This window comes from Lolium rigidum, chromosome 7 (assembly GCF_022539505.1).
Source record: "Lolium rigidum isolate FL_2022 chromosome 7, APGP_CSIRO_Lrig_0.1, whole genome shotgun sequence".
Classification (NCBI taxonomy): domain Eukaryota; kingdom Viridiplantae; phylum Streptophyta; class Magnoliopsida; order Poales; family Poaceae; genus Lolium; species Lolium rigidum.
In genome coordinates this window covers 315,042,028-315,056,226 of record NC_061514.1, presented here as the reverse complement: position 1 = coordinate 315,056,226, position 14,199 = coordinate 315,042,028, and the positions used below count along the sequence as shown (strand labels likewise).

Sequence of the window (14,199 nt, the reverse complement as noted above, 5' to 3'; positions counted from 1 at the left end):
GTTCTTATTGGCTGTAGTGGGAATAGATAGATAGTCAAAAAGGGGGTCCTAAGCTTTATCCAGTGTGCTTGTACTTGTAGTATCGTGTATTGGTGCATAACACATTAAAATGCCTGCTTATCTGCAGAGTGTAGAGGAGAAGATCTCCTGGCATACTCGAGAAGGAACCACACCACAAAGGTGACCCTTCCTAAACATGGGATACCATGTTTCTGGGCACTTCCATTTTGTTTACATTCTTTTGCACCCACAACAAAATACTTGGACTACCATTCAATTAATTGTTTCCTCTAGATAGTTCATTTCTACCTGATTAATTATATAGTGCCATGGATGTTAATGTTCTAGAGAGAGAGAGAGCGAAAATGTTCATCTAAAGTTTCCATTAAGGGACTTAAGTGCAGATCTGCTGTGAAAGGGAGTAAAGTTCCACTCTGGTCCTCTCGCCCGCTCTTCAACACCGACATACTCATCCCAGCCGGGAACCAGGGACAGCGACCTGCAGTAGGCGTGTACGCTCCTCGAGTACAACTCTCGGCTGGCCCCAGTACTACACATTTAGCGGCTGCAATTTGCCTCTGTACTATGCCGCCGCACAGGTTCACCATGAGGTAATACCATATGTCTGCTAAACCAGCTGGATTTTGATATTTGTCGTGATTGGACAAAGGAGCGGCACTAACATTTGTCCTGCTGCTGGTGCCATGTTTTACATTGTTACTCGAATCCGGTGTAGAGATCAATCTCAGAACTATAGGGGGCAAGTAAACTCAAATTTAGGTGCATTTGCTTATTTTCAGTTCCACATTCAGAGATGAAGTGTTATGTCTAAGTATGCGATGTTTCTGATTATGTGTAGATTGCTTTGATGCAAGCATGCCAATATGGCCACTGGGAGGTTGTTCAAACGCTGATGCTCTTCAATGCAAATGTGAGTATTTTGCTTGCTGTTCACTCTGTTTCTTTTTACTGCTTGGATATGTAGTCCTGAGGCGGCGGCGAAATGTCTTTTCAGATCCACATGTCAGATTATCTGAATGGAGGGACTGCTATCCATTTTTCTGCACTGCAAGGTCATGCCCGGTGCCTTCGCCTTGTGTGTGCAGATTATGTGCCAAGCATACCAAACTTGTTAAACCAGACGAATCACAGATCATCTGAAGAAGTTTCAGATGTGCCTTCGCCTTGTACGTGCAGATTATGTGTCAAGCATACCAAACTTATTCAACCAGACGAATCACAGATCATCTGAAGAAGTTTCAGATGCTGATTTCGACGATGAGTATGTCCGGGTCCCTTGCTTGTTTCTCCTTTTTTTCATTATGCGAATATTGTAGTGATATAATTGTATTAGCAGTGGTTTGGTCAAGATGGTGAACTACAAGGCAGATGGAGGCCTAATTCCACTTCATATGGCGGCCTTGAATTGCCATGTGGAATGTGTACAATTGCTACTAGACCTGGGAGCATCTGTTTCTGAGGTCACCATTGAAGATGGGACAACTATTGACTTGATCGATATTTTGCAACTTTTTTTCTGTTGCTTTTTACCTCACAGGTACTTATTATTTGTCAACTTCACAGTTTTTGGTAGCACACTCCTGTTATAAGTGCTTAAATGATAGTGATTCTTATAGTCACATATAGTCGGCAAACTAACTTTTTCTTTAACAGTGGATTGGAAAGCTGATTTTTCAGACTAATATGACAGGGTATTGAAAAGGTGGATGAACTGATCTGCAATGATGCCGTACCTTTAATCCGTAACACGGTTGTTTAGCTTATGAACATGTGGAAGGGGAGGAAGGAAACAAAAATGTTGTGGTTGATGATGGTGAGTTACAATAGTGTATAATTTTTTCCTTGATTGCAGCATTTCTTTTGTGATTGATCGGGTGTTAAAGAGTTTGTAGTTGTGTGACAGCGGTAGTGCCAGACCTTGATGTACCAGAAATCATGGTTTGATTTGAAGGAGTTTGAACAAAACCGTGAGTGCTGGTGCATTTTATTTAATTTATTATAGTGAGCAACTTGATTTCAATATTGCTGGCCTTACGAGGTCATTTAATTTATTTGCTCGAAGTGTGGCCTTGATACTGTTTTGATAGAAAAAAGCATCTAACAACTGCAACATTGAAACCTAAACACATAATCAGTGAAGAAATATAGGACAATGGACTTAGCGGTGTGAGTATGGGAAACGACAAACCAAAATGATTCAGTTCTTCACAGCAACACAAATCTACAATGTACCCAAATATGATTTGTGTGTTCTACTTGCTTGAAGAATTATTGCATCTTACTTTCGTGTTTAATTTCAACCAGAACCTAATCAGCCTTTTTTGTGTATTTCAGATGAATGAGAAGAATCTGAACATATACCTGAAGCAATTCCAGCGGCTAATCCTGCATGCCTCCCTGCTGAATCCCGGCGAGCTCTTCTACATGCCTCCCTGCCGAATCCGACCACGAGTCCTGTCCAATCTGGTAACCTATAACATTTCACGCTCACCCCCTCCAGATGACAACTCCCTCCCCGGATCACTTCATATGGCAGATACTCCGATTTCATGATTTACTTAACAATACTTCGTAGGCTATTTTATAGTATTTAGTAGATGACGAGGGTTCAGTGAAGTCTCCCTTTGGAAAATAAAATAAATTATAATGGCCACTTACCTTTAAACTGTTCTTAGGTTCTTTTGTTGCATGATGGGGTTAAGTTTCACTTACCTATAACACGTGTGTACTGTATAACAGGGGATGACATTAAAAATCTAAAGCAACCCACATGAAAGGTTTAACCAGAATTGGAAATCTGTAAATCACATGTTAATAACCTGTTTGACGTTGGTGACGAATTCTTATCAGAAGCTAAAGTCACTGGCTGGCAGTGTCGTTCCTGCCAACCCAGGCAACTGGAACACTTCATATTTGAATTCTGGTTGGCCCTCAGTTGTGATGTTGAATCTTCTGATACTGAGAGTGGCAACACTTCTGGAACCGAAAGCATTGATCTGGTTAGGCCTACCTTGATTAGTTGATGTTAAATTAGGCTTGGCACATGTCACATTCAGTCAAGAATGAATAAATGGGCACATGTACTCCACATATTATGCCTGCCTTGATTGGTTGATGTTAAATTACCCTTCTTGAAAAATTCAGTTCAAGCTGATGTTCTGCACAAGCTGGTCTGAGTTTTGTTGGTTGTTGTTTCAAATGCTTCTTTGTTAGTACTCACAAAAATAATATGGTATGCCATGTATTCAGGTTAGTAATCCTTGAATTTTTATGTAGCAGATCTCAGAACTCACACCTCACGTGGTCAGATAATTTTGATGCATGCACCTGTGACAGTTAGATTATTAGGATTGAAAAACTGAATGTTATGCACATAACATGGGGCTTGTTAGACCAGTAAAAAATAAGCGCATATTAGGGCCCTAATAATTAATTGCGTGCCTTGTTTCTTTTCTAGCGCATGATATCCTTCCTTATTCTCTACAAGTATTTCTTAGGCAACCGATGATTTTGTGATTTATTTTGCGATTTGATATATTGCATACCTTTTTTCTACGCGCGCATGCTGTCAAAGGTAATATTGGATTCTCAACCTATTGTGATGGAAAGGATGATATCTCTGCCTTCCATGTTTACTCTAATAGTAAAGATTTAGATTTGCCTGTCAGGTCTCATTACATGGTCCGCCTATAAAGCTAGGCCACCCCAAAAACAATACGTGCCACCTCCCCAACTCATTACAGTCAAAATAATTCACAGCAGATCAACTTGTCCCGTTCAGGTATGTAAATGCTTCAATTTTTTGGGCTTTGACTTGTGAATTCAAAAGCAATCGCATGATTTGTATAAATCAGTGGTATGATTATAGATCATTTTCGAGTCTACAAATAGATACATGGAGCAGTACATTTCATTAGCCACCTAGCCGTATACAAATCTACGTAAGTAGAACAATCGACCTAATATATCTGTGATGCATGCATGTTTCTTTAGTAACCTTGGTGCATGAAGATCCTTCGTTTTTTTACTTCTTATTAACTTTAGGCTTGGATGTATTGATTATTAGGATTATTATTGGTTAATCGCACTGTATAACCTAAACTGAAAAGGTAAAGTTTCTTCCTAATTCATGACGATATGGCTAACGTGTTCACTTTTCAATTCGATTTTCCTTCATGAATTGTTTTGTTTACAAATCGTAGAAGCTGCATTATGGCTGATCCTTTTGATTTGCCCGATGGCTCGCTGATGGATAAATAGTTGGTAGTTCAACATATACTTTTTACATAGATTTTCGTAAAACTTATTAATTTTAATAATGTTTTTAGGTGTGTTGGGCGTTGTCATTTATGTCGACCCATTTGAAAGAGATTTTGTAGCCCGTAGCGGGGTGATGGAATTTTCTGCTGTAGATTCCAAGTACAACATTATATTTGGCCGTATTTTTTTTGGAGAAATGGCTTATTCTTACGGCAACACTTATTTTGTGTACGTTCCATCTCCTATTATTCACTACTTGTGATTGGCCTAATTGGGAGTCTCGAAAACTTGGGCTCTAGAGATGGAAGAAATCGAGAGGAGGGGAGAGATGAATAAATAATGGACCATGTGTTATGGTCTCATGCTTAGATTTCTCCAACTATCTTTTTTTTTGGGAAACACAAGGGAGCTATTACTGTTTTTACTCCTTTTCTTATTGTGGGGCAGGATGGCCGATTGAAGATAAAAAGGAGACAAGATTATCTTCCTCAAATGTTGTGGCATGAAAAAGATATCACTAAAAAGAGAATATTATTGTGGCAAATAAGAAATGTTCAGAAATACCACCAATTTGTACTACTAGAAGATAGCTTTTTGTTAAGCATCTGATTTTCTTTTTTTACTGTAGCAATGCATGGAGTGGAGGTGCAAAGATAAGTCTTCCAAGAGATGCACTGGGAGGTGTAGCGATAACCATAGGGAAGCTAGCTCTTTTTCAATCAACAAATCTCACGGATGGGACGACACGAGTTAGCAGTGTAACAGAGGCAAAGACGGTGAGTGACATGACCAGACCAAGCATAATGAGCTGACTAATAGGTCTAACAACATCACACAAAATTGTACATTGCATGTAAAACTTATTTCTTGAAGTTATGTTCAAGGCAGGAGCTAAGTAAAATCTTAGTCAATAAGAGATAACTGTTTTGTTGCTTTCTCTATATCTATCTACACTACTTAAAAAGAACGAAGGTGTTCCTTATTCTGCCAAACCTCAATACGGCAAAAACTTTCGTCGTCCGGATTCGTAGCTTCACCGCGCGAGAGCGCACATGGGCCAAAGCCCAACGAAACCTAGTACTTCTTTCGCTGGTTCTGTCGTCATTCTCGCTTGGTCCCTGAGGAAACCCAAAGCTATCTTCTCCACGACTCCACCGCCGTCCTGGATCACCAACACGCACATCCCCTGCCTTTGCCCCTTCACCGCCGCCGCCCCTGCCCGAGAACCGCACACGACCGACCACATCTCGACAGGCGACAACCTTCCCTCCGTCTCCGCCCCTGCTCCGACGGTCGCGGGCTTCAGAACTGACGAGTAGGGCTCGACCCGCACTAGACATGGGATGGGTGGCGGCACCGATGCGTCTCCCAATCCACCGATGCGTCTTCAGAACAGGCGAGGCTCGCTCAGGCCCTCTCAGCAGATGTCCAGAAGATCTCCTGCTCTCCTTCAGGTACATGCCTCCCGCCGCCTAGATCTCATGCAATTTTTTAGGGCGGGCGTGGATGAGGACCCCCTCGCTGATGTACTGCACAATGAATGTCCTTCACAGCGCGTTTGGTTCAGAGGAATTAGACGTGGGGAATGGGAGTTGAGGGTGTAGGGGATTGGAAGTCCCTTGTTTGATTAGAGGGAATGGGAATTTAGGTGGGAAGAGGTTTGGGAGTTTAGGGGGCGAACTCCCCCCGATTTCATCTCAGGGGACCTGGTAATTGGTCGATTCGTCTAGATGAGCCCATCATCCACCACCCGACGGCGAAGAAAACCTATGGCGACCAGCTATTTACTTGCGTCCCTTTCTTTTCTACTCGTGTCTACCAGCGAGTCAGTGATTTCTTTGTGTCGTATCGTTCGTGTGTGTGCGGCCAAGGAACACGAGAACCAGACAGGCTCGTTTGGCTTGCTCGGAGCAATTTCGTAAGAGCCTGTTTGCACAGAGAGAATCATTTGGCATGCTCTGTCTGCTAAGGAGGGAAGCTACTCGGCCTGTTGGGACGGTGCCATCAGTTTTACCACGCTAGCTGAAAGCTTCTTTTTGACTCGGTGCTAGCTTAACTCGGTGCTAGCTGAAAGTTGATTCTTTGTTTAGCAGTAGGGTAGCTCAAACTTACAATTTACAGAGTGGTTAATCAAAAGCTGAGAAAAATATTCTCCAAAAAGAAAGAGAAAGGTGGGATTGGGACTAATAATCAAATTACCATGCCTAATCCCTTAACAAACTCCCACCGCTAAACTTCCATTCCTTTCCCTGAAGCTGCCAAACACGCTCTGAGATCGAGTTTCTAAGTGCCGGTCTCATTGGTCACACCTTAGACTGCACGTCCGACATTGATAGTGCCAAATGCTTGCACTCCAGCCTGAGCTTGGTGCGTACAATCAATAAGCAAACTAGGATAATTCCGGACTTATTCGCGAACATCTGTGTAGTTTCACAGGTCAAATATCATGATATTTGTTTCAGATATTCATCTGTATATGAAGCGTTTTAGTTTGAGAGGTCGGAAATGCATTGCATAGTACTGATGTACTCTACGACATTTATTTCAAACCATACACGACATTCTGATCTGATGGGAAATACGAAACGATTGTTTCATACTCAGATATATATATATATATATATATATATATATATATATATATATATATATATATTCTCGAACCGGTTCGAGAATAACTATTCTCGAACCCTTTCGAACTTCCGCGTGTTTTCCTAGTGAACTTCTCGACGGAATACCGAATTGCATGTTCGTGCGGACAGTATTTTCATGATGATTTTCAAACCGCTTATCGGATTGATGCGTATAATATACCGTTGGATTCGCACGGAAATTTCGCAACTTTTTCGTGTTCATTGTTTTCCCAAATTCTACATTGATTAAAACTAATTTGAAATATAAAAAACAACGTTTTCGCGGATTTCTCTATTTTTGTACAGTTTTGGGGTTCCAGTTTTCAAACCGTTTATCGGAATGATGCGTATGATATGCCGTTGGAAAGGTGCTGACTAGGCGCACCTTTTTCATGAAGAACACTTTTCTAAATTCTTTACAGTTTAAGAGCAGATTTGAAAATACATGATTACGTTTTTCGAACTTCTCGGTTTTTCGAACTGTTTTTTGGGGCTAATTTCCGAACCACTTATCGGAATTTTCCAAATGATATTGCGTTGAAAAGATATTGATTAGGCGAATCTTTTTCATGTTGAATGTTTTTCCAAATTCTAAATGGTTTTAGTTTAATTTCAAAAATACATAAAAGTGAAGATAATGTCGACACAAGAACATTTCGAAATTGGCTCATCTAGATTGATTAGGTGTGGCATTGCGATATGTTGGAGTATTAGTAGAGTTATATTAGTGCTAATTGTAAGTTGAGTTGGTCGATTTGCGCAATCGGTGGTTGTACGGACGATTTCTATGCGTATGATTTCCGTCCAGAAAAACGAGTGTATGAGGTGCTCGAATATAGAAGTGAACTTCCTTTATATCCGTTAGTGAACTTCCGATCGCGGTATAAAAGTTTCGGCATGTAATAAAATTATAGCGAACTTCGTGGATGTGAACTTCTTCTCCCCGAATCTGAACTTCCCGACGGACTTCAATATTGTACAAGGCGAACTTCCAAAACTTTGGTCTAGTTTGAAGTGAACTTCAGAAAATATAGCGAACTACCGTCGCATCTGCACTATCTGAACTTCCCCTTCTCTGCATCTGAACTTCCAGACGGACCTCAACATTGTAAGAGTGAACTTCCATTTCAAATATGAACTTCTATACGGGGAGTGAATTTCCGTATGGAGGTAAATGAACTTCCCCGCGGTGGCAAGTGAACTTCTGAAAATATTGCGAACTTCCACATGTTTGAATTGAACTTCCGAGTTGTTTTGTCTTTTGTTCGAAGTGAACTTCCCAAAATAATGTGAACTTCTATATTTTTGTGTTCGAAGTGAACTTTTCGATTTTCATGTTTAGTTATGCAGCGAGTCTTCGAACTTCTGAATTCGGTGAAGTGAACTTCACCAATCTGCGAAAGTGAACATCTAAATTTAGGCGGATGTGAACTTCCCATTTTTGAACTCTAGAAAAAATTTCTAAACTTCTGAATTTTGCGAGTGTGAACTTCCAAGTCTTTGCAGATGTGAACTTCCTGATTTTTTGAAATCTGGAGAATTTCATAATTTTAAAAAATTTCGTGTATGTGAAACATCCAAGTTCCGTAGATGTGAACTACTGAGTCTTGTAGATGTGAACTTCCTGATTTTTTGTACTCTAGAGATTTTTTGTACTCTCGGTCTGGTTGGGGCGCCGCCGGAGGAGCTGGGAGCAGGGGCGGGAGGTAGACTCCCTGGGGCGACAGTGGCGCCTCCGACAGTTGGTGGGGACGGCGGGGGTTCTAGAATAGTTATTCTCGAACCCCTGCTACTTACCGAACCACCTGCCACAACGAAACCCACCGATCCGCACACCCCGCGAATCCCCTCCTTGTGAACTCCCCCACGTTCGTCCCTATCGGCCCGCCCATCCCAACTCCCGCATAACCTTCTTCCCCTGCGGCGGCGCCGAATCCCCTCCCGACCTTCTTCCCGGCGGCGGCGCCGAATCCCCTCCCGACCTTCTTCCCGGCGGCGGCGCCGAATCCCGCCTGACCTTCTTCCCGGCGGTAGGCTGCACGCCCCAATTCCCGCCAGACCTTCTTCCCGGCGGCAGCCGCATTGCCGCTCGCCCTTCCCTGGCGGAAGCACGCATCGTCGGTCCGCCTTCTTCCCCGGCAGCAGCGTCGTGTTGCTGATCTCCTTCTTCCCCGCGGAGGCCCGCATCACCGCCGCGCCATCTTCCCGGCGGAAGCCCAGATCGCCCCCCACCTCCTTCCTCTGCAGCAGCCCAGCCTTCGTCCCCTCCGGCAAACACCGCATCTCGCGCCACCACTTCTTCCCCGGGCGGCACCAGCGCATCACCACGCCGCCCAGGCTTCTCCCTTCCCGGGGTCACGTCTCCCTTGCAGCCCGACATGAAACCTGCGGGGAAGAGGGCCGCGCGCCGCGCGCCCATACCATCTCGCGACCCCGACCAGGACGCATCTCCAACAGCCACCTAACCGCCGCCCGACGGTCCACCGCGCGCGTCGCTGGAGTCCACCGCCGCACCTGTCAGAGTGCTCCATCGCGGGTCGTGGGAATCCGTCGTTGCCCAAGAACTACCGGTGCACTGCCCAATTCCTCCAGGTCGACTACCCAAATTTCTGCAAGTGGCTTCCCAGCCACAGTGGTTGCCCTGCTGCAGCCTCACGGTACGCATCCGTATGTGCTGTTGCTTTGTGCCTGATAAAAAAATTAGAAGTTCAGTTTGGTACAGTGATGTAGGCCTACCTTAGTATACTTCTTTGTGGAAAATAAGTTCGTTATGCCCATAGCTGGAAGGTATCTTTCATGTCTATATTTTCTTAGAGACCCGCTAGATCTTGATTTGTTGTAAAAGCAGTATTGTTTCTCCCTATCATTGTTAATCTCGATTTCTTTTTCTATTTAGTTCACAAGTATTACCAGATATTGAGTGGTATGATGTATTGATAAACCACGCACAGCAGTGCTGCCAGTAATTCCCAACGAAAAAATAATAATTCTTCCACGCAGGACTGCTTTGTTATCCCCTTGGCACTCTCAGTTCGTCACCCCCACCGCTTATGGTAGGCACCCGCGCCGCCCACGCGCTCACGATCACGAGTTTTGCCTGTCATTTTTAACTGAACGACAAAAATATTTTCAAGTTGGACTGCTCACTGCTCTGTTATCCCTCTCAGGCTTCAGTCTGCACCACCGCGGCCACCGAGCAGCAATGTTCCCGGCTGGGCGGCCATGCCCCCAAGCAGTAATATCCCATGTAGAGTTGATAGATGCTGAAACATCAGGTTAACACCACGGATATGTCTGTTGTAACCTTTAAAGGCTTGGGGATATGCGTGAGCAAGGATGGCACCACACCTGTATGTCAGATCGATATGTTCTTTTGTAACTGTAAGTAGTATGCCTCTTTCTTTCTTTCTAAATTTAATCAACCTATTGCGAGACGTTTACTATGTGTCCAGCCATAGTACTGCACACAAGCATTCAGAATTACAAGACGAAATTGTATGGAATTTTTTTTGTATGCTAGAGTAGCTTAAGAGTTTGACAATATCCTGCTTTGGCTTCATTGTTGCTTGCGATTATATTAGTTTAATTATGGTTATGCATTTTCAGCAAAGCTGATCGTTTTCATTTGGATTACAGATAAAAAGCCTGACCTTGGCCATCCAATGGAGTCTAAGTGCCTTGATCTGGATGCACCTGGTGTGTGCACTTTTTTGTCCTTTGCTATGCACAAAAGCTCATGGCCGGGAGAGCTGCAGTATACGGGCGGGCAGTCAAGTCCTCAGCTAAAGGCAGTGACGCGATGTGAAGCAGGTCAGTCAAGTCTCCTATGAAACAAATTAAAGGATCACAGTGAGTTTGTGTAAAAGTGAAGTTTACTTCTCTGTGTTTTTGTCAGAACAAGCAGCCAACATAATCAAAGAATAGGAAGTTAGCATGTTCATTAGAGGCACTGCACTTAATGCATATATATTTAAATTTACTAGCACCACAGATGGCCCTTGACATCAACAACTGAGCACTTTTTATCTTTTTAGCACGTATCTGGGTGTAGTTCAGTTTACTTCTTGGCATTGTTCATATCTTGGGTTCTTGAAGTTCAGTTTGGAGGCTCTTGTCGCAACATAAGTTTGTCTTGTTTGTTAAATACTACTTTAGTTAACACAAAATTCACCCCTCCTGCACATATAACTCATTTTTATGGGGAAGTTCAATAAGTCCATGATTAAAGATAGATATGGTGTTTCATAAGTTCACTTCTTCTAATCCGTGAAGCTCACTTCTCCTAATCGGTGAAGCTCACTTCTCCTAATTTGTGAAGCTCACTTCTCTTAATTTGCGAAGATAACATCTACTACTATTTTCATTTTATAGTATGAAAAATAGTAGTTCACATTATTACCAGGACCAGTTCACTTCCTATTATTTGGGAGTTTGTCCTACACATAGTGCTACGAGAGTTCACGATTACCATCGCGGGGGTCCACTTGAATCTCGGTTCCATCCATTGCTCTGGGCCTCTTTTATTCTGAACTGTCTAATGTGGCCCTGGTCTTCGTTTCCATTTGGTTTGAGAGTATTGCAAGAAAAGCATACATTATCTCACTCAATCTGTATTTAATAGAAAGAAATGGAAGTTGATGCTTCGGCCTTGTAGGAAAAGAATTAGTATAGTTCATATTATTCACAAGGGAAGTTCACTTCGTATTTGGAGACCATGTCAAGCTGTCCCGTTTTACTCTGTTTAATTGGAGGAAATGCAGGTTACAAGACAACGTCAAGTCGGATACATTGCAGCTGCCGCAGTTCAGATATGATGTTGGACCAGTTCAGAAGGTGTGTATGATCTTTTAAAAAACCATATGACTCGTTCCTCTGTTGCTTCTTGATCCATGTATATGCTTTAACTCTTTCCTTATCTTGATGCACTACTAGTACTTGCTATCCAGTGAGAATCATTTGATCAAAAAGATAATGTTGCCAGCTTGTATGTGGTGTTCCCTATTATTTTCAGTTCTAGTTTTCTTTGGATATGGAGTTAATTCATGTTAGCCTGTCCAAGTGGGTTGGATTATAGTTTCTTATTTGTTCCTTAACTATTCTAATCAAAGGACAAAATAGAAGATATTATTTGAGTCTTGCAACTGTCTTGATTGCTTAGACAGATCACAAACTAGTTTTGCAAATGCTCAATAGAATGTATATATTTAAAGTCAGAATGTTTTCTGCTAAAAGTAAGTTTTCCTTGTATGCTAAACTGGATTATTTGTTCTCGAAAGTATGTTACTTTCAATGTAAGACAAGTTCACTCCTCAGTCTAAAACAGTTCACTACATTCGAAAAAATGAAAAAAAGAAATTCCCTAGTGAAAAGGCCGTCAAGAAAATGCTTGACCCGGAGTCCACTTGTAATGTCTCTGAAGTTCACTTGTTCACTTGTTAATGCCCAGAAATTCATTTAATTTTTGTGCATTCAATTTTTGGTGGCGAAAACAGTTCGCATTTACTTGTACATTATTTATCTAGTGATTTGTACAAATGCAGAAATAAAAGAAATTTAATCTTTGTCTCTACTCTCAAAATTATACTATTGATGAGTTGCAGGTTTGGGATTTCATGCTGACAATAAAAAGACTCTCAAGATCTTGTACAGCTCCTCTCATGCTACGTGTAAAAGGTTACAGGGAAGTACTGTAGTGCGCGGAGCAGCAGTCCACCCGTCCGCTATGACGCAGCGCTGCGCCACCGCAGGAGGCAATGCGGCAGTTGAGTCATCCACTGGAGGCTGTGCCTGCAATTTCTAATTTTCTGCTGCTGGCTTGCTGGCTTGTTTCGATGTTTGAATATACTCTCTTAGTATAATTTCTGCTGCCAAGCTTGTCTGGCTAATTTCTGCCTGATGCACAGTACACATTATTTGTAATTCGGTAGCCTTTTATTTTTGAGGAGTATATTTGGAAGTTCACATCATTTTCTTCTAGGAGTTAGCATCGTCCATTTTTACTTTGTCTCGGGGATTCTTTTTGATTTGTTAGGGAGTTTATGAAAGTTCCTTTCCATTTGAAGAAAATTAGAAGATAAAAATTGAATTAAACACTACTTAATTGTTGGCACGCTCATTATTTAATGTCCAAAAGTACATAATGCCCTATGTTCATCCAATAAATGAAAAAAATCACTAAAACACAAATATGATGCCCTATGTTCACCCAATACATGAAAAAAATTCGTGCAATGTTTACAATCTGAAATGTTCACTTTGAAACGCGATGCAACAATGAGTTAAAAAAAACATAGTTTCATATATCATAATTCGTGACTAGAAGTTCACAAATATTTACCGCGAAGTTCACGTGCTTGTCGAGGCAGTTCACATACTTAATTTTTCATGGGCAGAAATCTTAGGTATTAAATTCATCCATGCGTGCATCAGTTGACCAAATCGATCATATATTTCTGTATTTGACACCAATATGACCCGAGTTTCACTCTAACATTTCGTCCCGCCACACCTGACTATCGAAGGCGTGTTAATTTCAAACCGTTGGCATGCCAACAACCATCACTAATACTCCAACAGATCGCAATGCCACACATAATCAATCTAGATGAGCCAATTTCGAAATGTTCTTGTGTCGGCGTTATCTTCACTTTTATGTATTTCTGAAATTAAACTAAAACCATTTAGAATTTGGAAAAACATTCAACATGAATAAGATTCACCTAATCAATATCTTTTCAACGCAATATCATTTGGAACATTCCGATAAGTGGTTCAGAAATAAGCCCCAAAAACAGTTCGAAAAACCGAGAAGTTCAAAAAACGTAATCACGTATTTTCAAATCTGCTCTTAAACTATAAAGAATTTAGAAAAGTGTTCTTCATGAAAAAGGTGCGCCTAGTCAGTACCTTTCCAACGGCGTATCATACACATCATTCCGATAAACGGTTTGAAAACTGGAACCCCAAAACTGTACAACAATAGAGAAATCCGCGAAAACGTTGTTTTGTATATTTCAAATTAGTTTTAATCAATATAGAATTTGGGAAAACAATGAACAAGAAAAAGATGCGAAATTTCCGTGCGAATCCAACGGTATATTATACGCATCAATCCGATAAGCGGTTTGAAAATCATCATGAAAATACTGTCCGCACGAACATGCAATTCGGTATTCCGTCGAGAAGTTCACTTGTGAAACACGCGGAAGTTCGAAAGGGTTCGAGAATAGTTATTCTCGAACCGGTTCGAGAATAGCATACCTATATATATATATATATATATATA

The 14,199-nt window shown here is 41.7% G+C and overlaps 1 protein-coding gene and 1 long non-coding RNA gene across 3 annotated transcripts; both read left to right on the top strand.

Annotated features, from left to right (window-relative positions):
- The first annotated feature begins 1,749 nt into the window (after window positions 1–1,749).
- Window positions 1,750–4,956, top strand: LOC124677687. Of its 2 annotated transcripts, XR_006994188.1 has the most exons (4): window positions 1,750–1,834; window positions 1,925–1,988; window positions 2,356–2,487; window positions 4,910–4,956. It is a non-coding gene; the product is annotated as an uncharacterized LOC124677687 (long non-coding RNA). The 2 variants fall into 2 exon arrangements; XR_006994186.1 differs by lacking the exon at window positions 4,910–4,956 and having other exon boundaries at window positions 2,356–2,686.
- A 5,126-nt stretch (window positions 4,957–10,082) lies between these two features.
- LOC124679059 lies at window positions 10,083–12,850 on the top strand. Its single transcript, XM_047214887.1, has 4 exons — window positions 10,083–10,295; window positions 10,551–10,724; window positions 11,675–11,747; window positions 12,515–12,850. Exons 1-4 carry the CDS (start codon window positions 10,175–10,177, stop codon window positions 12,531–12,533), a joined length of 387 nt encoding a protein of 128 aa, XP_047070843.1. The 5' UTR covers window positions 10,083–10,174; the 3' UTR covers window positions 12,534–12,850.
- Window positions 12,851–14,199: the final 1,349 nt, after the last annotated feature.

Coding starts and splice junctions, on each gene's coding strand:
- LOC124679059 (XM_047214887.1), top strand. CDS start 10,175: ATGCTGAAACATCAGGTTAACACCACGGATATGTCTGTTGTAACCTTT. Junction 10,296..10,550: donor CGATATGTTCTTTTGTAACT/GTAAGTAGTATG, acceptor TTTGGATTACAG/ATAAAAAGCCTGACCTTGGC. Junction 10,725..11,674: donor AGTGACGCGATGTGAAGCAG/GTCAGTCAAGTC, acceptor GAGGAAATGCAG/GTTACAAGACAACGTCAAGT.